We start from the raw sequence: 23,789 nt of genomic DNA, 5'->3' as shown, positions 1-23,789 counted from the left end.
CAACACCAAGACTGAACTGAAGAACAGACTAATCACCCTTTTAAGCTGTACATGGCAGAACAAAGTTTATTATTGACATTACAGTATACATTGTCTTTACAATGCAGATAACTTTATACTTGTATTGGTTTTTCAAGTTAAATGTACAGAAACTGAATAATTATTATTACAGAGCTACTAGATGTCAGAAATAGCGATAAGTGCTTTAACCATGAGCCGTTTCCATGGACTATGCAGCGATAATTTTAAAAATCTTATTGGTACATATTTGCATACCTGATTTATTTTGATCAGCATTAAAAAGAAAACACAACCATGCTATTTTCCCCTCGACTACGTTGGTTCTGTCTTATGCAAGTAACATGGTATTTACAGGCTTTTCGAGAATGACTTCCTTGTTCGCGACACTGTATTTTAACACCTACCTTGCAATGTAACTGGGAGGTTTTACCCCTAGCAGACTCACACACTGTCTCTGGCTTAGTTGGAAGTGCAGGGATTGAAAGCAATCTGCATATCATGAGTGTAAGATTCTTTTGTTACTGATTTCTTAGAGCAGCAACTGTTTGTGGTGGCTAACAGCAAGCAGCCCCCCCCCCCCGGCCATCACATTTTCTTTTGGAACACGCAAGGTAAGAGGCCAATGTGAGACTCCTGTAGGGAAGAAAAAGCTCTAAACTTCTTACTAACCCTTTCCAACCTGGTGCCAGTCCCAGGGTTTACAGCCAAACACTTGCAGAGATTTCTTTCCAAGATCCTATTTGCATCCATTTGCCCCACTAACACTGTACATCCTCCCTAAAAGAAAGCGCAGCCAAAAGCCCTGTCTTCAGTATGGTCACAGCCTTGCACTTCACTGGTCCCTGCAAAGAAGCCAAACACCCCCTCTGCCCCGTCCCCACCCTCCCCACTGTGCTGCGATACATCCATCTACTGCAAGGAACAGTAAATGTTATAAGGCACCTTTTTTAGCTCAGTATTACGAAAAATACACAGAACCTTAACAAGACCATAGTGCACAAAGTCAAAGGCCACTTGTTCATTATACAGAGTCTAAGGGTAACCTGGGGCAAAAAACCGGAACCATGTGCTTGATCGTAAATACTATTGCAAATCTTACATTCTTGCCCTAGTGTGTCGTTAGCTGGGGGTGGGGAGTGGTCATTTACCTAAACTGTCTGCTCTGCCCATCCCCCACCCCACCTGCTTTTTTAATACTATTTTTGCCATTGTTACAAAATACATGTCAGCCAAAAAGGCTGTTTTGTTAGCTTTCGGTAAGAAGGCAACGGGAATCGTCCCGCTCTCTACGGCACGGATCCAGCCCCAGTGCAATTCCACTGCCTGGAGGCCATTAGTACATGTTTAATTTAATCTTCGTTAGTGTCTCTCATTTGAAGCCAGAGGTAAGTAGAGAAGATTTTATACTAGTTTAGTGCTGGCGCTGTAGGATAGCTTTCATGGGACATTTCATGGAACGCTCTAACATTGAGAGCAGGGTGTTTTCAAAGAGGGGCCCAGCAGATAGTATTCCGGCTTCCTATAAGACAATCCACATGCCAGATCACATTGCTACAAGGCAGAGAGTTTGCTTGTTATTCTTCCAGGTTGGCAATGCAGCTGGTGAGAGATCAGCAGGGAAGTGTGAGAGGTTTAAATCCTGAGTCAGAAATAGCAAAGCAGGTTCGGGTTGGGGCCTGTTCTGAAGCCAGCGTCTGAGTGGACGAGCCGCCGCTGGATTGCTCCTGCTTGAAACCCTGTTTTCATGAGTGCCTCTCAAAGCAAGGTCTTCAGGGATTTCAGTTCCCAGCTAATGAGACACTCGATGTGCTTCTTTGAAGTCCGCCTGAAGAGCCATGTTTCCAGTGTCTCATTAAGTTTGTTCTCGCAGGGCTTCCAATAGCGATCGGGGACAGAAAACCTTGCGTGTGGATGTGCTAACAGGAATCACAGACATTCCTTTATTGTCAGGGGGAGGGCAGCTTATTTCCCTCCTCTCCTGCCATTTCATCATGCACATCTGAGGCTTGGGTTATTTGGGCTACTTGGTTTTGTGGGAATTTTTTTTGTTTTTAAGTCCTACCATCTTCTCAACACCCAGAGTTTGTTTTGAGGGGAGGCGGGGGTGGAGCACAGAAGGGAAAAGGTTTGCTGAGAAAAGGGCTTTTATTGCACTGGTTAAAGGGATCCCGGGGGGGAGCGGTTCCAGCATTAATGAGAAACAGATGGGGAATTTTCTTTTTTACACCAAAAACAAACAAAAAACCCCACCAACCCTTCTAAATCAATAGCGAAGCCAACAAGGGAGAAATGTATCGCCACTGACCAATCTCCCACCATGTGAGTACTGAACATTGTCGCTCAGAGTGGGATTTTTTCGTATTTTTTTTTTAACAAACTAGATTATTTTGAATTGAAACAAACGAGAGTTTGCAGTTTGGGAATGCATAATATCCCACCGGGGATTCTGCAGCGGGGGGAAGCTCAAAATAGTAAAAACCAAAATAAAGCAGGTAAGAAGCAAAGCTGAAATCTTCCCAGTCTTTCTTCAGCAGCAATGTGGGAACCGCAGGCAGCCGGGTGTGTGCTGGGAGGAGCTTTGGTCATCTTTCTACTGGAATCACTTGTCCATAAACGACCCTTTTTAAAAATTTGCCTTGCAAAAAGCGACCAATAAAGAGCAGAGCACAAAGCGTCTTGGGTCGACAGCCAGGAATGGGGCTGGTGCGCGTTGGAGATGTTCAGTTTGGAAGGTGGGGAAAAGGGGAAGAGCTGCCGTCCCAGCTCAGAAGTTGCTGAAAATCTCCCGTTTCTTGTTCCAGTCCATCTGCGGAGCCCTCTTGTTCACCCGCTTGGCGCGCGCTTTCTCCTTGGCCTCTGCCGCAGTCGGGCTCAGGTTCAGGCCACTTTCCTCAAATGGGTCCTTCTTCTCAGACTCTCCCTCCTGCAAAGAGGAAGAAGACATGAGAAGCTTTCCTGTTACGGTGTATTGTGGTGTACTATGCTGGGTGGTGGAGCTGTGCCCATGGAGTGAAATGGGCATGCTTGGGTGCAACAGTGCCCCCTGCAGGAAGACAATGGGCTGACTGGGGTGGGTGTATGTGTGTCTGATTACATCCCCTGCTGGATGGCACATCAGGCCTATGCCTATAATTGTGGCCTCTAGTACCTCATCTACATAAAACCTTCCAGAGAACTAGGGCAGATTCTCCTTAAGGGCATATGATAAGAAGCCCGTGTTTGTGGAGCAGACCATCGAGTTTGTCATGTTTGTGGTTTAAGTGGCGACCAGGGTGTCTTTGTGGCCAGAGATTTAATTACAATATTGGAGGGGAAAAAATGCCCTGAAGAATGTGTTGCTGCTGTTACTGGAACTGGAAAAGCAGAAGCATAAAAATGCGGTGCCATTGCCAAAGGTGAGACGGAACCATGTTTGGAAACACAAAATTAAGCCCCTAGTGGCAGTAAAAGCTTTTATAAGAGGAAGCAAGATGGAATAACGGTGAGCTTTGTGGAAGCACAAACTTGCTCATTACAGGGGGGAATGTTTAACTGAGGCCCAGAACTGAGTTGCTGATTCGGTTACATTACGGGCTTGGTTCACTCTAGCTCTGATGTTCAGGGTGGAGGAGAACCCTCGCTGGTTTTTTTTCAGCTAGATGGCTTTAAAAAGGCCACACCTAGCACTGCATCTCAAAGCCACCAGGTGTTACAATGCAAATATTTGCTTACAGGCGACTGAGTTCTGCCCACCCGTAGTGAGAATAGCACCTTGGGAGCTGCCCAATAAAAAGCATAACAATCCAACATTCTTTTTGCCAATTCAGTGCGATATCTAGGAGAGCTGGGTCCAATGTGTCTTGTATGAAACTTGATTCGTAGCGTCCTCCTCATACTACTGATGGCTGCCACCTCAATAAACACTCTGAGCAAAACCCCAGTGGCCTGTAAGTTCATCTCAGCCCTCTTATTTCTGTAATGGGCAAAAGCTGGACTTCAAATCCTTAGGGAACAATTAATATGCAGGATGAAGTGCTTTCAGCTAAATATCTATTAGTCTTCTGAAGAGACATTTTCCTGCAGGCCTTAAATTGCATTACTGCACTTCCATCTTCATGCTAAGCACAAAGATTATTTAATTGGGACTCAGAGTCCATTAACTTGCACTGGCAGAGCTTTGGAGCACAAGAAAGTATCTTTTCTGCTATGACATCTTTAATTGGAACGTTCATATAATAGACGGGCTGTATATGGAGCTTAATTTAAAGCTTACTGCTTCAGTAATCGCATTTGCATCGAGTAGGTTTTTGTGAGAGAACCAGCATTCGGGAAAGAGCTACAAAGTGATGCTCAAATGTTGGCAAGACATTCACATTTTCAGCGCTGTCATAAAAGCATGAAGTTCTTAGATGGAAAACAGGGCTAAAGGCCTGATTCTTCATTGCCTTGTGCAGTCATTTACACCAGGAAAAAGTGTAAAGTGCCACCTAATCTGAATAGTAGTATTTTGTACTCACTTTGCCCTGCTGGAAGTGATTTCATGAGGTGCAGTAAAATGGAGAAACACGCCCTTCAAGTTTAAGGGAAGTTTTTAGAGCCATTTGTCTGCACCACTTCCACTGACACCATGCAGCTGAAACTCCAACCGATACGTCAAACGTTTGCCCCCAAATGGCAATGGCCACTTTTTTCAAACGGAGGTGTCTGAGTTAGGCACCTGAATGAAAATGGCCAGATTTCAGGGATACAGATCAACAATTCTTCTACTACTTCAGTCCCTGAAAATCAGGTCACTTTTATTAAGCGCCTAACTATGAATTCAGATGCCTAACTTTAGGCACTCACGTTAGAACACTTCGTTCATGATTTTTAAAAAACGGACTTATTTTGGGTACCTACATTTTTAGACATGCAATTTATGACACCTTAAAGGGACCTGATTTCAGAGGGTGGGTGCTCAGTATTTTCTGAAATTTGGGGCTCATTACAATATTTCTAGTTTGGCACAAAAATCAGAGACACCCAGACTCAAGTCGCTTTTCAAAATCAGGACTTTTGGCCGATGCATTTCTTTATTGTTAGTGAACAATTCCACGGCATGACAAGAATGAAAGTTAAAGGACACTCAACTCAAAACTTTAGAAATCACTTACTTCTTTTACTAACCACATGCTAAATTAGTAAAATGAGAAGTGTTATAAATCTACTCTTTTCTCCCTTTGAAGCCATGTGTTTGCTTTTAATCTTTCATTCAACTTGAATAACGAAAGAGTGGTCAATTTCAGTGTCCTATTGGGATCCTCAGGCCCTAGCAGAATGCTACAAAGTCCAGCTTTTCAATAGGCGGAGAACTGTTTAATTTAAAAAAAAAAATCCTGAAATTTGTATTCAATTTTTTAATTCATGAAACAGGGTTTAGTCCTGTTAGATACTGTGAAATCCTTCCATGCAACTATATTTAATGTGATTATATTTGAGGCCTAATCTTAGCTGAATGTATACAGTTAGCTTAAATCTTATACCAGGCTACTGCAACGGTACCAGCAGTGGCGGATTAACAAATTTGGCGCCCCTAGGCCCTCAAAAAATCCCCCCCCCAGCTCACCTCTGCTCCCCCGCGGTAAGCCTGGGGGGCGGAGGGAGAAGGGGAGTTGTGGCGTGCTCGGGGGATGGCAACGGTGGAGCGGAGGTGAGCTGGGGCAGGGAGCGCTTCCCTGCCCGCCCCCCACCCCCAAGAGTTACTCCCTGCACCCGCCGGCCCCAGCTCACCTTTGCTCCACCTGCTCCGATCGTGCCGCTACTCACTTCTCCCTCCCTCCTTCCCTCCCAGCGCTTTTGCACAGCGAGCCTGGGAGGGAGGGAGGGAAGAAGGGGAGTTGCGGCATGCTCGGGGGATGGCAGCGGTGGAGCGGAGGGGAGCTGGGGCAGGGAGCGGTTCCCAGCCCTCCCGGGTTACTCCCCACGCCCGCGGGCCCCAGCTCACCTCTGCTCCGCCTTCTCCGAGTGCCGCTACTCGCTTCTCCTTCCCTCCCAGCGCTTTCGCACGGCAAGCCTGGGCGGGAGGTGGAAGGAGGGAAGGGAGGAGGCAGGCCGGGGATTTGGGGAAGGGGCGGAGTTGGGGAGGGGGCGTGAGCAAATTTGCTGCCCCTGCAAATTTGCCGCCCTAGGCCTTGGCCTTGTTGGCCTAGGCAATAATACGCCGCTGGGTACCAGTGAACCCTTTTAATGAGGTTACCAACTGTCTCCCTCAGTTATTACTCTACCTCTCACCTGTCCCTTGTTTTAGACGCAAGTTGACTTCTAACCTATTTTCCTTTTGGGTGCTACATAATTTCGTATAAAGCGCAACTTGTGACATTTAGTTATAGAAAGTCTTGGTTCTGCATTGTGCTTCCTAAAACTGCTGGCTTCTCTGTGTCCTTTACTGGAATAAAGAGGCTGAAAAGTCCAGATAATACAGCTGAGAAGTCCAGTTAAAGCCCTCATGCTTAACTTTACACACTGTACCACTCCTACTGACTTCACAGTGCACAAAGTTAAGTCTGTACAGGATGGGGGCCTAACTAGGTAAACAAGTAAGCAACACAACGGTGCATCAGAATCCTTGCAAAACTTGTCTGTATTAATCTGGGACATCTGCTGCCTCTGGCAGAGGCCACATGAAACCAGGAAGTTTTCCTGTACCCCTGACAAAGAGTGGAAAGAATGCACAGTTTGGACTCCAGCACATGGAGCCAGTGGTTCACTCACAAGAGACAGAAGCAATCCAAGTAATTTGAGCCTCTCAATAGTCCTTTTAAACTCCATTTAATCAAGCCCTGCACATTTTAGCTTCTGCACATCTTAAAGCAAGAACAAGTCATAGGGAACATCATGGTTTTTAGTTTCTCCCCCCCTCCCCAAAATGTAATTACATGTTTTAGTCGTGGGTTTGGGGTTTTTTCATTTGCTAGTTTTCAGTTGATTATTTTCCCTGCATTAACATTTTTTGCAATAACGTCATATTGAATTTCCCCAAGACCTTTCATCCCATGGGATCCTCGAGCTACTTCAGAAACTATAGAGATCGCTCAGCCATTATAGAAATGCCGCCATTTCTGGGTTGGAACCTGGAAGCTGTTTAACAGCTCACAACAACACTACATGCTAGTTTAGGGCAGGAAGTGAAGAAGAAATCTTGTTTTGAAAGGGTATTTAATATGCATGTTTATATAAGATGAAAAAATTTGTAAAAATGTATTTTTACCTCTGATTCCTTCTCAGGACTTTGGAGATCACTATGGGATGAAGACATGGATCCTCCATTCAGCTGTTGGAAATGGAAATGTTAACATGTACATTATATATATGTGTGTGTGTGTGCATGCATATATATATATTTTATATATATATATATATATGCATAAAGTGAGATGAAAAATGCTGTGTGGAGTTTACAGCCTTATGAGATAAGATCAGAGCCAATTCTGCCAGGTGAAGACCAATGTGTGTTTTTTTCCAAACACATGACTGGCTGCAAAACAAAGACTGAAGGGTGGAGAAAACTGTAAATTCAAGTAACAAAAAAACGCAAGTGTTTACTAGCAAATTCTACAGACGCTCTCCTCCAGTGCAGACTTGGTGGAGGCAGGGTCCAGTTACAATTCATCGGAGTCAATGGAGCTCCACCCACTTACCCCAGAGCAGAGTTTGGCCCTGTGTCTCCACTCTCATTTAGCAACTACTACTGTTCCATGCACGTTGAAGGAGCAGGAAACTAAGTAGCAGAGCAACCAGCATTGTTTTGAAGCCAGTCTAGAATTAAAACTGCAGAGGGAAGTAATCAAATTCAGTATGTGTTAATTAAGCTAAATAAGCCTCAGAACCTGCTCTGAGTCATCCCCACTCTATAGCTGGGCTAATGGAGGCAGCATCACTTTGCTCCAGATCACAAGGTGAGTCAGAGGCAAAGCTGGGATGAGAGCTCCGGAGTCCTGACTCCAGTTCCCCGACTCTGATTACAAGGTCACATGTCGTCCCAAAACAAGGTGAATTGGGATGTTGACATTGCTCCTTGGACAGATTTGCCTCTCAAAATAGCTAGATCTCTGCCATCAATCAGAGTCTATTTGGTTAACAGACAGACACTCACCTGGGTTTGTGCAGACCCGTTAGTAATAGGCTGAGGCACTCCACCTATAGACCAAGAAAAGTAAAGCCCGGGTGAATACATTTAACCCGAGACTGACGTGTCAGACAGAGCTTCCTCTAGCGTACCCACCCTGGGAACTCACCTGACTTTCCCGTTTCCAGGGTTAATGGAGTGGAGCACTCTTAGCAGGCCATATGGAGTGAGGCATGTATATTCTCCTGGAATCATAGTCAGACTGCACCCAGGCTGTTCATGAGCCTCTTCAAAAACCTATTCATTCCCTTGGGTTTCTCTTCAGTGACCCAGCTTGTTTTTAATTCCCCCCCGCCCCCCGTTTCATTTGATTTCACACCCCACCAAAAAAAAAAAAAAGTCATTTCATGGCTCATTTGGGGATGAAGTTGCTTCTTTTCTGAATCAAATACAACATTGCTAAAAAACCAGACCTGCCTTGTCTCAGAATACTCACATACCCAAGCAATATTCTTTGCTGCAATTGTCACCTTGTCAATTTCACAATAAAATGGGGGGGGCACCTGTTTTTGGAGTCATTTTGCATTTTTGTAATATCTTTCCCTGCCCTCCAATTATCCTGCACTATTAACAAAGGACAACAACTTAGATGAGCTGCCAATCAACAATTTCACATCCCTGTTAGGAAGGAAGGAACAGTACAAATGTGCCAATCACAGAATAGCCCGTATTAAATAGGTAATCCCTCTGTGCAGGCTGTAAGTTTCTTAGGCAAGGACTGGGTTGTGTGTGTGGTTGTGCAGCACGCAGCACAACAAGACCGTGGTCCCAGTGGGGACTTCTGGAGGCTGTCTTAATACAAATAATAAATATTAATAATTAGGTGCACGCACTTCATTGTATAACACACAATCTAGTCAAGCAGGAGCTAACAGTGTTCAATGCCAATGTGCCAGGGGTAAATTCAGGGCAATAAATCCAAAGTTGCCACTTCTAATACCAATGAGCTGCATCACCATGTCTGTCGTGACATGGTGCCAATGCCGAAAGTATTTCAGGACTGTTCTAAAGAGCTACAAGCCCAGCTTTCCGGACTCAGCCGAAAACAGTAGCCCTGCAAAGTCTGCAGAGTAGCAGTCAGTGACCCCCAGTGAAAGCCAGTGTGATTTCAAACACAAATCCTACTTTGAGATCTAGGGTGGTACAAAAACCCAAATTGCATTGTTGAGTGTTTTTAAACTCAATCTGTCTCTATATTAGCGGCTATACGGGCCCGATTCCTAGTGATCATGAAATCTGCAAAGAAAAGGTGACAAAACACACTCCAGTGCTGCAGTCAGAGTTCTGATGCCAGGATACGCTGCTTGAAGAGGCAACTGAACATGATGCATATCGCAGTAACACTGGCTAACATCTCCTCAAGCGGAGAACAAGGGCTTCATTATCATTTGTGCCAAGAGCAGAGTCTCTCTCGCATCATCCCGTTTGTTCCAATTTTGAATTCTGAGCATCTGACACCACTTCCCCCCCGCCCCCCGGTGGATCTTAGAATTGTTTGACCTGTTTTTTTGGACAGCTCTCTCCACTGAATACTTGAAAAAGCAAAGTGATTGCCTGAGCTAGAATTCAGTTTAGATAAGAAACAGCTGTGTTGAAAAACAGAGCTCCCCATTCAGAGAGCCAGCAAGGAGGGAAATATGTGTTTGGTGGAATGCAGAGATCTCTCCCAGCACGGGAGTCTGCAGCGCCACAGGTCAAATAGTAGATAGGCAGCTTTCTCTGCCAGTTCTCAACAGCAAGGATAATATTTATTGCACCACTTATCAGAACTATTGCTGTCCTGTGAAATGTCTTCCTTCACGTACACATGACACTTACTCTCTGTGTCTGGACATATGCATACATGCTCATGCTTTCAAAAGGCTACGAGAAGTTAAAGGATCTTTACATTTTTTCCTCTGGTGTCCAAATCCAAACATTTTAAGTGAGAGAAAATACGCCCCAGGACAACAATGGAATAACTTGCAGGCTCCGCTCTGAGTCCCTTTCCAGACTTCCTTGCCCCTCCCTCATATATGGGACATGTTGTCTTTGGGACTTAGGTATTGTCATCATTGGATCAGACCAATGGGTCACCTAGTCTGATAGCCTGCTTCTGACAATGCCAGATGCTTCAGAGGAAACTGAAAGAAACGCCTGGACAATTGTGTAATTGCTGTTAGTGGAAGTTTCTTCCAAACCTCAGGCAGTCTTCATCTTATGTCCTGAAGTATGAGGATTGATGTCTCTTAGAAACATTTACCCGAGCTAGTTATACATGACATGCCTATTATTAATATCAATGTCTGATTCTCTTCTGAATCCTACCTAAGTTTGTCTCAACAAGATCTTGTGTCAGGGAGTTCCACAGGTTAATTATGAATTATTTAAGAATATATAAATGTTTGGATTGCCTGGAAAATATTGTTATTTCTATTTATAAAAACCTCATAGACACTCAGGTAACTAGCAAAAGGGGCTACATAAGCGCCTAGACAGACAGAGGAAGTCACTGGGACCTGTGGTTCTAAATCACTTTTGAAAGTCCGACCCCAAGCTCATAACCGTGGAGAGCAGGATACAGTCACCTGGGGGGAGTAAGGAGGGTCTCACCTTTGATGTGCTCCTCCGTGGGGATTATCCCCAGTTTCTTGAAGTATCCATCCGTTTCGGGATCCACCACTAGGAGCTTGGCTTCGTTCTCCTTGGCCTTGATGTTTGACACAACCTCAGAGTGTTTCATGCCTTCCACATTTATCCCGTTCACCTGCAAAGGGACAACAGGGGCGTGAGTGCTCCTGGGCAGGCCACACACCGACACAAAAAGCCCCATCCCTAGGGTGCCAGCAGCTTTGGAGGTTTCTCTCTTAAGCACTGCTGGGGAGCAGCGTTTAGCTTATGTACCAGCCTCAGTGCAAAAGGTGAGTGTCTCTTTGTGAAATGCTTGGTGCACCACACGGCCTCATCAGGAACCTCACCTCACCAGCTGGAATGACTCCACACGTGCGTCTTCCCAGCTAGATTCACAGCCTCAAAAGGTAATTCCACACCCCTCCCCCCCCGCCCCCGGAGTGATGCTGGTTCTCCAGTTCTTGGCCCTCAAACCCACACCTGGCTCCCCCCTGCTTCTGTGTTTGAAGACAGAGGGACACAAGGGCTAGAGGCTCTTCCTTTCATGCTAGCCACCACGTCCTACCAAGCTCATCCGAGGCTTTGCCTTGAATGCTCAGGCAGGCTGGATAGGCCTGTACCCAGAGAACAGCTTGGTGAACTTTCATTCGGATGGCCACCGAAAGGTCCCGGCAAGAGCATCTTCCCTTAGGTCCCATCAACTCCCAGGTCACCTCCGCCTTTTACCCGCGTTCTGAATGTGCATGTTGCACTGGTCAGAGGAGCAGGTGTTTCTGCTACTGAACTCAGGTCTCCCACCAGCTGGCTGCTTTCGAGGGGCTTTTAAAATTCTTCTGCTTCTATCACTGGTGTCAGGGTGGACAAAGTCCCTTAGACCACACCTAGTCTACCCCCACTGGCCACTGCAGTCCCCTCCAGCATACTCTCCCACGGTTTGCCTAGTGCAGTTCTAAAGAGCCTAACCCCCCAATACCAATACTACTTTCCTTGGGAGACTATACCACAGCCCAACGGATCCCACTAGTATCTTCCCCTTCCCAGTCCAAGCCACTGGTTGGTCCTTTCTGTCCACAAGACCAGGTCTCCACTGCTGGGAAAGCTGCAGTCAGGTCTTTAGTGCAGGTCTCCACTCATGAGCCAATGCCATGTGGCCACCTTTAAAAAAATGTGACAAAACCCTCACACTGGAGAAAAGGTGTGCCTATTGCTCCCACACCTGCCTTGGCCAAACCAAATGGTGCATCTCTCTCCTAATACTGGATGCAGTGATTAATTGCTGTCCTTTGTTGGATGCTAATTGGTGCCTGTAAAGGACTGAGATATTCTCTTCATTATTCCATACAACACAGGAGGAACAATTGTAACTGCAAACCGTTATTCCTGGTGTTGAGTGAGGACACTGCGTCCTGAGTGAAAAGATCCTGATGCTGCCAAGCCACTCATTGCTTATAGGTACAGCCGCCACCACTGGTTCCACTCAGTGAACCATTTTGAGCACTAATTGTTTAATCACATTCTTTTCATTTGGTTACAAAAACTCAAACCGCCAATTCCTCATCAGGTCTGCGCTTTGCATCTTAAAAAGAAGGCTCAAAAGATTTCAAAACAGATGTGTTGATTTAGTCTTAACAGTAGCACAACAGATCTAGTCGATCTTCTCACTGTAAACGTGTACTATAAAGACAATTGGTAATGAAATTATCCAGCCCTCTAAAAACATCTAGCTGCTACATCACAATGAGTTTTGAATGAGCTATAGCGCTCAGAGATATTGTTCGCTGCAGAAAGGTCATTAGCTACTATAACTGTGTTTCTATTAAAAGGCCTGGATAATTTTATAATCAGTTATATCTTTATCACGCATGTATGACAGGATAACTCAATTGTCATGTTTCAGGGCATCAGCTGATTCCTTCCTGACCCACTGAATCACTTTTCCAGCCCCACACCATCACAGCACTCCAGTTTCCTCTCCTGCAGTGCCTTTCATACAAGGATTTCAAAGCACTTTACAAATAATAACATATTTTGTCTCCTCCCGCCCCCTCCCCCCAGGCAGGTCAGTATAACCTTTCCCCCAGCTATCGATAGGAAACTGAAGTAAAGTGACCTGCCCAGCATTTTACACCAAGTCAGTAGCAGAGCCTTGAGTGGAACCAAGGAGACCTGAGCAAGATCTAACTCCAGATTCACTTCTGAGAGGCTAAGTACCTTTGACTGGGGTGTCACCTTACCCTAAACATTCAGGTATTGACGACTGCAAGAATCAGGATACCAGACTAGACAGGTCATGATATATATGGCTGGGTAAAACTTGTCTTCCCCCAAAGTTATATTGCTGCATGGACACCCCACGTCTTGGTGTGTTTAGTGGTTTAGCATCACATTGTGAGGGGACCTTGTCAGGCAAATGGGGGGCGACCCCACCTAGGGGCTGGGGAGAGAGAGAAACACCTAACAAACAACAGGGGCTAGGAAGTGCCACAAAACTAGAGATGGGGCCGGCTGGGACGCTCAAGCTTCCCCCTACGTTTGGGAGGGTTTGGCTCTGAGGGGCGGAAGTCAGTGTCCTGGCCCACTGGTAGCAGGGCCAGCCATAGCTGCAACCTGCAGCCAACATCTCCAAGGCCAACATACACCTAGGCTTTCCGCCTCCTCTCCATATCCTAGCAACGGGGGCTACCGTCTCCCCCATAACTCTTGCTGCGGAGGCTAAGCAGCTTGCCCTGCTGTGAATTCAGGTCTCCGGACACGGCTGGGCCCAAGGGTGGCTAAGGCTGGGAATGGGAGCATCTTGGATCGCCCGGGGCTCTGATCAGGGAGCTCTTGGCGCTGTTAACCCTGGCTACCCCTGTGAGGCTTTGGCGAGACTTTCCAGTTCCCATCAGTTACTGCCTGGCGCTCACCCCCGATTAAACAAACATCTGGGCCAGCTAATCGCGTCCCCTGGAGCGGGGAGGCTGATGTGGAGGTGTGGTTTGAAACCCAGCTCCCTGCAGGCTCTGCCTTACCAGGCAGGTGGCAGCCCTTTACCCACAGTTCCTGGCTCGCCAGTAAAACTCCTCAGCACAGGGGAGCTGTTTAGCATCAAATATTTATTTAAGCCCAAAGAGCTGGTGCACGGATCAGGTTTCCGGAGGCTCCGAGTCGCCTCTTGCCTCTTTGTGCGCGTTGGGGGCTGTGCCAGGGACAGATAAATAAATAATAAAATGCCACGTGGTGACATAATGCTCGGCCATAAAGTGCCCCCCCCCCATGCTAGTTCTCCCCCTCCCAGACACACACGGCTATATGCATTAAACAGCCAGGTGCCAGGAGAGTGTGTGGTCAGCCCTCGGTGAACAGCTGGTGGCAGGGGAGGGTGCAGGCATGGTTCACTGCTGCCAGGCGCTGGTGTTCAAGAGGTATTTACAGCACGACTCTCTCTCTCCAAAAATCAAGATAATCTGAACCCTCCCCCCGCCCCCGCACAGCACCAATTAATACATTCCTTTAACGGAGACAGACTGCAGGCCGGTCCCGATTCAGCAAAGCCAGTCGGCACGTTGAGGTCAATGGGATTATTAATGGGGTTAAAGCCAGGCAAAGTGCTTTGCTGTATTTCAATGCACACGCCTACCCACTCACCCTGCTGGGCCTTTGGAACTCACTTCCACTGTTGGCAAGTAACAGTCTGAGTTTGCGAACCTCCAGAGTGTGCTGCAAGGCCCATCTCTGAGCCCTAGCCTGGAAGGCGGTTGCTAGGGCTGAGTGGTGATGTGTGGGATCCCAGGGGAAGGATTTAAACTCTCTCTTTGGGACAGAGACTGGAGTTTACTATAGCTTTGTACAGCACCAAGCACAGTGGGGCCCCGACTTGGATGGTCTCTAGGTGCTACCATGATATAAATTTTAAATAATGACAAAGTAAGTTGTTGCTGGAGAATCTGATCTTGGGTTCATGCACAGCTCTGTTTATTTATTAGTGTAATTTTAAAATATTGTCAAGAGCATGCGGAGCTTTGGATGGTCATTCTTATAGAGTAGTAAAAATTACATGAATTAAATTAAAGCAATTACACCTAAGGGAAGGTGGTTCTTTCATTTTAAATATTTCTATTGTTCACAATTAAGTGAAGAGCAAATTCCTTTAAAGGATGGTTTTTGTACTAACCCGCCACAATCCACAATTTCATGTTTTAAAGTCTATTTGCATAGTTTGTTACTACAGTTTCAACTGGAAACATTAGGCTTCATTTCCTGTCCTAACTGTGGTGTGGTAGCAATGTTAGGTACTGTTAAACAGCTGCCATACACCACTCCGGAGATGGCTTCATTTTAGTGACAGGTAAAGCGATTGCTACCCATAGGTCAAAAATTCTCCTAGATTTCTGGCCTGGCTTCTCTAGCCGCATTTGGCTGATGCCACTTCACTCAGGTCAGTGGAAGCTACTGCATGGAACGTGCAAGAGACCCTTAGTGCAAAGCAGAGAGAATTCTGTCCATCATCTGCCAAATGCATTGGGTCTTCTGGGGATGGAGGAGGCTGTGTAAGATGTTATCTAAAAGGATCAAAGGTGCATCACGGGGCAGCCCAGCAGATGACATTGCAGAAGAAGCAGAAAATGTCCTGAGCTTCGCTCCACATTACTCCGGGGTCTGGCAGGGAAATGCTACCAAAGATTGGGCTTGTTTCCTGCTGATGTCTGGGCCCCGGATGTATCCAAAGCAGGGGTGGGCTCAAGCCAAATCCCTGGATCCAGACACACACTTCCCCCAAACTAGGGAAGTTCGGATCTGGACTTTACAGCTCATCTGTGTAAAAGGGGCACTCACGTTTGGAGATCTCAAAGCGGGTTAGAGCCCAAAAGGCACAGCTGAGAAAAGCAGAGAGGCTGGATGAAGAAAGCTCTGTGGCAGCAGCTGGCTCTCTGAAGACCACTTCAAGCATTCCACCCCTCACCAATGGGCAGAAGAAGGCTTTAGCTAACCAGGGCAATTAGCACTGTTCTTTAGAATTCAGACCAGTGATTAAGACTGGCTGCATTTAATCAACTGCAGAGCTTAATCCAGGGGAACGAGACTGATTCCCTCCAAGGATATGGAGCAGCCAGACAGCTGCACTGGCTGAAAGAGTGAAGCATCATTGTAGGATTGCAAAACCACTCTCTGCAGTGGCACCTACAACAGCCAGCCAGCTGCTGCTAGATCCTTGAAAGGAGTAATTCATTGTCCCAGAGAGACTCCTTCACTTTCTCTGCCATGGGAAGGTTTGCTGGGTTTTCATAACACAGAAGAGGAAGTGGAATGTCAGCCTTATGGGTAAGTCACTGGATGAGGTCTCAGGAAATCCAGGGTCAGTTCCCAGCTCCACTATAGGCTCCCTGTGACACGCTGGGCAAGCCACTGACCTTCTCTGTGGTCCCCACCTGTACAATGGGGGAACCACTGATCTGCCTTGGAGGATGTAGGCACTGTGCTCTGAGATCCCTGTGTGGGAGCCCTAGGAAGGGCAGCGTGTTAATGGCGGTTACAGTTCATAAAAATTGGAAGCTGATTAGTTCCTTTCCTGCCAGCCTGCCTCTTTGGCAAAGTGCAGCAGGCAGCATTTACAAAGTGGGAGCCCAGGAATCTTTCCAATGAGTCCACTCAAGCCCTGCTCACCGCTCTCAACCCAACACTACCTCAAAGGTGTCCAAGCGCCTGACTTCCATTGAGATCAATGGGAGATCGGCCCCCAAATGCCTTTGAGGATCTGGGCCTCAGCACCATTTGCTTGGGTTGTGATGACCAACATCTTTGGGAGAGAACAAGGAATCCCTCCCTGCAATGCTCCTTCCGTCCCACGACAGAGCCCCCGACCCACCATCCGGCTGCCTGCCAGGAGCCGTCAAGCCCCTACCTCGACAAGCTTGTCCTGGGGTCGGAGGCCCGCTTTAGAGGCCGGTGAATCGGGATCTACCGAACGGATGAACTGCCCAGGTCTGGACTTTTCACTGTGGAGGTTGAACCCGTAGCCACTGGGGCCTTTCTTAAGGTGACAGAGACGCGGACGCAGCTCCTGTGTTGGTCCATTGACATCCTGGTGAAAGAGAATAAAAAACACAGCGTTATAGTCACTGCTTTAAAAAAAAAAGGGGGGGGCAAAAAAGCAGATGCAACAATTAGAAACAAAACCAACAAGGAAATGGCCTATCTGAGATACCGCCCCCCTCCTCTCCCAGTTACACAGGGACACGCTAACATATGTATTTCCTCTAATTGAGTCTATTTTAAAAACCCAATTGTCCAACTCCATTCTGCTACAAGAAAGAAAAATGCATTTCCTGAATCCCAAACTGCTCAAATAAAATACACCCATTAATTTGGGCTCCCACCTCTAAACGCATGAGTCTGACACTCCCGCCTCAGCAGAAAAGGAAACAGAGAAACAGGAGCCTGTTTGAAGAGCACAGGATTTAGGAGACAATGCATTAACCTTACTTATTTATTTAAGGGAGGATAGTGCCCTTGAGCCTGCTGACGTCAGCAGCCCCTGCACGTGGCTATAGTAATATCTTCCCGTTACCGAGCTCCTTTCATTCGGAAGGATCCTGAAGAACCTAACAACCAGTCACACCCTGTCTCATAGGATCACTTCCCTCCTCACTAGGATGTGCCAAGGTGACTGCACACAACTTCTGTGCAATGGTTCAGGTCTGGCCATGGAATAATTGCCCCTTATCCAATGGCGACTGCAGGCAGAACTTAGGGAGCTAGAATAGCATTGGCCATGTGGGAATTCAACCAGCACACTCACTCTTGCAAAAAGTGCCCAAAGTTGTCAGGACATGTGGATAAAGGGCATGCGATGGACCTTAATGGGGCCCCTGATACAGGGCCTAATATGGTCCATCCATTTCTGGGATGGTCCTGAGAAAAGACACGGAGAACTTACTGGTGTTGCTTTGCAGGGATTTGTGCAAGTCTCTTCTTATTGGGTCACGATTAGGGAACTGAACAAGACCTTCCAAAAGAGCGAGGTCGGCGTGCACTGAAACCCGACGTTGGCGATTACGTTGAGCGTGCTGCCCTTGTGTCTGGCACTGAGGAAACCTGTCTGCTGATAAAAAGCAACAAAGAGTCCTGCGGCACCTTAAAGACGAACAGAAGTATTGGAGCATGAGCTGTCATGGGTGAATACCCACTTCGTCTGGTCTGACGCAGGTGTCTGACGAAGTGGGTTTTCACCCACGAAAGCTTATGCTCCAGTACGTCTGTTAGTCTTTAAGGTGCCCCGGGATTCTTTGTTGCTTTTTACAGATTCAGACTAACACGGCTCCCCCTCTGATACCTGACTGCTGATAGAAGCATGTACAGAACCCTGGACAGGGAGGCGTGCCAGCTAGCATCGGTGAAAGTGGGGCTAAGAGGAAGGGAGTCTTGGGGCTAATGCACAGAGGGCCTGGACTTCAATCCTGGCTTTGCAGCTTTAGACCCAACACTTACCCACGCCATGCCTCAGTTTCTCCATCTATATGAGGCAGATTATACTTCCTTAGCTCAGAGGAGTTGTGGAGCTTCATTTATTAACATGTGTAAACACTTAGAGATCCTTGGGTTTGGCAGAGGTGTAATAACACCAGCTGTAAGGCCACGGACTATTATTGCCCAGTAGCTTAGCGTCCAGTACAACTAATGTGTCCAGACACTCTTAATGTGATATTTTATGAATAAAGCAACCTACGCTCTTATAAAGGGGGGAGGGTCTGGGTACTGTGGCTTGAATCACTGCCCAAAGGGGCTTCCTGAACCCCTATGTCCAGCCTTTTCCTGGACTCTAGCCACGTCTTCCACAAGAACACGGAAGAAAATGGTCTTCCACAAGCGAAGAAGGACTAGGGATGTGTCTGCAGGCCAAGGACAGTCATTGCAGCTCTCATGGCCACGGCAAGCCATTCCATGAATCACAGAATCATAGTCTTTAAGGTCAGAAGGGACCATTATGACCTTACACAATGCAGGCCACAGAATCTCACCCACCCACTCCTGTATCAAACCTGTGTCTGAGCCACTGAAGTCCTCAAATCATGGTTTAAAGACTTCAAGGTGCAGAGAATCCTCCAGCAAGTGACCCATGCCGCATGCTGCAGAGGAAGGCGAAAAAACCCCAGGGCTTCCGCCAATCTGCCCTGGAGGAAAATTCCTTCCCGACCCCAAATATGGCAACCAGCTAAACCCTGAGCATGTGGGCAAGACTCACCAGCCAGACACCAAGGAAAGAATTCTCCGTAGTATCTCAGATCCCACCCCATCTAACATCCCATCACAGACCATTGGGCATATTTACCGCTAGTAGTCAAGGACGAATTAATTGCCAAAATTAGGCTATTCCATCATACCATCCCCCCCATAAATGTATCAAGCTTAGTCTTGAAGCCAGATATGTCTTTTGCCCCCACTGCTCCCCTTGGAAGGCTGTTCCAGAACTTCACTTCTCTGATGGTTAGAAACCTTCGTCTAATTTCAAGTCTAAACTTCCTGATAGCCAGGTCCCCTTTGCTTCCCGCAGGGCTGAATTCCAGCCCAGCCCCAGCCCATCTGAACCCGCCAGGGGCCCATGGATGTTGGCTCGCCTGCTGAATCTGGGCCTGTGAAGTCCATGCTAAAAGCGAGAGAAGCCTGGGTCTGTGAGGGCCAGGGGGTGAATGTGGGGCTAGGTCGAGGGCCAGCGGTGACATGCCACTGCCCTTGTTAGCCATCGGTGCAGCTGGCCTCTCTCGTCCTTGGCGGGGCTGAGCGTGCTCTGGAGCCCTTGTCTCTTGTCTCCTCTGATGAGATGGAAATCAGGGCGTGCGACTCCCATGAAACGGCCCATGAACCTCGTGCGGGGCCGCACGCAGCTGCAGTGAGCAGCCGGGGGCCAGCCCCCAGCTCCCTCACCCAGTGGCCATGTTCAGAGGGGTAACAGCTCCACCACTCCGCCTGCAGCGTGACTGCCACTGATCAGCCAGCCCTTTCCCCAGCCGCTAAGCGGAGCCTTAGGATTGACTAGGCACAGATGGGGACGTCGCTCATCATGGCAGCTCCCTATCTGCCGCCCCGCCAGTCGGCAAGCAAAGCATTTGGGGTGGTACAGCAAACCCCATCCCCCTGCCAAAAAAACCCACACGAGGAAGGTTCTGAAGGGTCTCCCATCTCTTGCTCATTTTTGCAGTTTCCACGCCCCTCGCTTGCTGCAAAGCCTGTTCCTGCAGCATCGCTAGACTGGCTGGGATCAGGAAGCTCTTGAAAAAGCCCAGCCTGACCCGTACTTTCCGGCCAGTTGGGCAGATCCAGGAGGGACACAGAGCTTGGAGAAATGTCTAACCGCCGGGTGCCATATCCCAGCCCACCTGCCACGTCGGGACACGCGCGTGGGGATGGTGGAGCCCAGTTATTCGGGGGAGGAACTCAAGCACAGGACGGCACATCAGGACTCCTGGGTTCTCTTCCCAGTTCTGCCACTGACTCACAGTCAAGCAATTTGCCAGGCAGGCTCGGAGGGAAAGGACTGTTCTAACCAACAGCAGACAGCAGTAGCGGTCATTGCAATGGTTTCGACTCGCCACCATCATCAGCGAGCCCATGACATTTTCACCAGCGACCTTTCACTGCGCTGAGTCTGGGTTGACCACGGAGCGCTGCTCACTCGCTGTTGGTGCTCTATCCTCTATCCCAGGGACTGGGTTTCTTCTGTTTATTTTGGTGTAATTACAGGTGAGCCTGTCTCGCCAGTGCAGCTCAAACAAATATGTCGGTTTATCCTCTGGGGTCCCACGGAACTATTATAAGTCCGTGGAAAGTAAACATGGACTATATAAAAGCTTGCTGTAGGCAACAGATTAAGATTTCAGGAGCATGTGGTATGTTTAGCACTTCCCTCATCCACGTGAGCACGGACAGAAATTGCTTTATTGCAATAACTGGGCTCGTGGGGGTCAGCAAAGAAATTATTCAAAACCAGCAAGGGGGGCAGCAAATATTGGGGTTTGGCAGGGGCTACAAAACAATGACTGTTCTCTTTAATCCATTAGCAACAGAGCAGTGGTGGATTTATATGTATGTAGATTAGAGCTGCTCCAAAAATTGCAGAAGTTTCCTGTGAACTTTCTTTGATTTTCCACTGAAAACAAAACAAAACAAACCAAACCAAACAAGATTTTTTTCGCTAAAAATTTTCTAGTTTTCCTTAAAAAAAATTTAAAATCTGGCTTTGGTAAAGTATTTTGGGTTTTGTTTCTTTATGAAAAATCAGAAAGTTTCAACCCAAATTTTGTTTTGGTCAAAAAGCAGTTTTTCGGAGGAAAAAAACGCAATGAAAAATTCTACTGAGATCTGATTCTTAGATTTAGAAACCAACTGAGCTTCCCTATTGGGACAAGCAGGTGCAGTCAAATTCATCCCCATCCCTCTGACTCATTCAATGCTTGGCACTCCTGCGGGGCTGCCCAGAAGGGGAGATCCACTAGTACCCAGGGGTGCTGGGACAATTCATACAGTGGGTGTCCTGAGAGCCACTGAATCAGAAGAAGGAAAAGGGTATTCACCCATTCAGCTCAAGCTCATGCACGTCTGTTAGTCTATAAGGTGCCACAGGATTCTTTGTTGCTTTTACAGATCCAGACTAACACGGCTACCCCTCTGATACTTGAATCAAACTGTAAACCCTGCATGTGATGGAAACCATGTCAAGCCAGGGGATGCAGGAGCCCCTCCGCACCCTTAGTTCCAGCACCTAGGCTAGTATCAACTACAATGCAGACAATCGGTCTGTAAGAAGCTGGACTAAAGCCACCAACTTTTTTCACGCAGGTCACCAAGCTTGGTCTGAAGTTACCCAGCAGCCTGGCATGCCATTCCAAATCCCCCGAGCGACCCGTTCCCCAACAACAGACGGCTTTGTCTGTAGTGCCAGTATTGGATTGTGATCCGCACACACAAGGGGACAGCCTCCTTTCAAGCGATGATATTTAGCTGCAGTCAGAAGGCGAGCTGGAAACTCAAGCAAACGCCTCCCACCTTTGCCTCATCTCTGCATGAATTACTTTGCAGTCCTTGGTATTGATGCCCTATAGCAGAGCACAAGCAACGGATTAACTGACGGCAAAACAACGCCGGTGCTGGGTAGAAAGCTGCAGACTGCTCAGGGTAGGGCGCAATTCAGAGGTACAGACACAGTCGTCTGCGTTGGGGGCTTCACTTGGGTCTCTAGGGGTGCATAGGTCTTGTGCTGGCCTTCTGTACAGGAGGGAACTGAGCCAGTAGTTTACAGTAGCGTAATTATGGTGTTTGGATCATTATTATAAAATACACATTTTTAAATATTGGCTGCTTCCTATGCAACAATACTGATACCTTCCAGAACCCACCCTTAGTAGATCTAAGCACTTTACAAACACTAGCAGTGTGTCCTGAAGCAGAACTCAGGAGACCTGCGTTCTATTCCCGCCTCTGCCACTGGCCTGCTGGGTGACCTTGGGCAAGCCACTTTAACTCTCTGTGCCTCAGTTTCTCCAATCTGTATCATGACAATGACCTCCCTTTGTAAAGCACTTTGAGATCTATGGATGAAAAGTGCTCTATAAATGCTACCCGTTATTATTATTAGCTGATTCAGTCTGACAAGTCACCTTACTTACAAATTATCTCCATTTGCAGGTAAGGAAAATGATCACAGGGAAACCCAGCTGCTACACAATTTAAGCACGAGGACAGATACATTCACATTAGAGCTGATGATACATTTTTTTTTTAAACCACAATTAACATTTTTCCACAAAAAGGCATCTTGGGTCCAAAAAAGTATCGTGTTGGGGAAAGTTTTCAGTCAGTTCTGAACTGATACATAATCAGACAGAGATGGAACATGAGCCACAGGAGCTCACTAAGATGTTGTACAAAAGAATAAAAAGTCACCACATCAATGATAAGGGATGGCTGTAGTGGAGGTGGATGGTTGTTACTCGTGGGACTGCTTAAAGGAAAGGGGAAATAATATAACACCTTTTCCTAAAGCAGTTTGTTGCCTCACAGCCAAAACAGCCTCCGAGAGGCAGTGGGGTGTAAAAGAAGCCGTTGCTTATGTCTAGGGATGGACACAAATGGAAGGTCAACCCCTGGTCACTCTTGTTTGCTAGCAGCCCCTTAGCACCCAGTATAAACACACAGGGTGGAGCAGTATTTTCCTCCCTGGCTTGCATGGTCTCTGCTGTCCCTTATCTGAGAGATAAGGGCCGCTCCCCAAGCAATCAGAAGCCAGAATCCCTCACTGCTCTCATCCTGCCAGGCTTATGTGAAATTAAACGCACCATAAATGTCTTCAGTCGCCTCTTCCCCTAACCTCTTAATCACATCAGAAATATCTCCAGATACAGGCGGTGGAGTCAGAGGCAGCAAAACGCTGCCAAAACTCCCCGCAGAGGCACAGGGGACCAGTACCGCAGCTGCCCTCCCTGAACCGAGAACGCCAGCCGCGTGCTGGCGATGACAGGGGAGTGATAACTCCATTTGCCAGATGATCTATAGCCTAGGCCTTGATAGCCGCCCGCCTTGCTCTCCATGCTGGATGTCTGCAGAGCCCCACAAGATTAGCCTCACCTTGCACCAAGGGCAACGTCATGGCAGAGCCATCGCAGATTAGTAGGCTCGGTAGATTGTTTTTCAGACTAAAAAATGACATCAGAGCAGAGGAGAATTCCATTCTTATGGCAGGTCACTGTGTTCAAACTGCACAAAGTAAAGATAATTGCCGCAAATTGAGGGAGTATGTTAAAGAGTCACTATCAAGATAGAAGTCCTTTTAAGGGCAGCGCTATCTCCGGGAGCGGCCAACACTGCGTGGGGAACTAGAAAGTCATGAAGTCTCTGCACCACCTCCCAATTGCCCTGGGGCAATTCACCTCATTCCTTTGCCTCAGTTTCTCCATCTGTAAAGCTAAAATAATTCTATAATTTATATTAGTAATCATGTAACACAATTCATTTTCTAGTTCTTCTGCACTCCTGGACTCAATGC

At 47.3% G+C, this 23,789-nt stretch overlaps 1 protein-coding gene across 1 annotated transcript in view; it reads right to left on the bottom strand.

Annotated features, from left to right (window-relative positions):
* Positions 1-43: 43 nt before the first annotated feature.
* SLC9A3R2 (SLC9A3 regulator 2) overlaps positions 44-23,789 on the bottom strand; it is a 98,920-nt gene continuing 75,174 nt past the window's right edge. The window contains exons 3-7 of the mRNA XM_039492747.1: positions 16,656-16,835; positions 10,757-10,910; positions 8,132-8,175; positions 7,247-7,309; positions 44-2,944 (exon numbers count right to left, since the gene is read on the bottom strand). Coding sequence (XP_039348681.1) covers positions 2,786-2,944; positions 7,247-7,309; positions 8,132-8,175; positions 10,757-10,910; positions 16,656-16,835 — 600 coding nt within the window. The 3' untranslated portion in view covers positions 44-2,785. The remainder of the gene's footprint in view (positions 2,945-7,246; positions 7,310-8,131; positions 8,176-10,756; positions 10,911-16,655; positions 16,836-23,789) is intronic.

Source organism: Mauremys reevesii, linkage group 10 (genome assembly GCF_016161935.1).
Source record: "Mauremys reevesii isolate NIE-2019 linkage group 10, ASM1616193v1, whole genome shotgun sequence".
NCBI lineage: Eukaryota > Metazoa > Chordata > Testudines > Geoemydidae > Mauremys > Mauremys reevesii.
The sequence above is the reverse complement of the archived record's forward strand: the minus strand, read 5'-3'. Positions and strand labels throughout refer to the sequence as shown.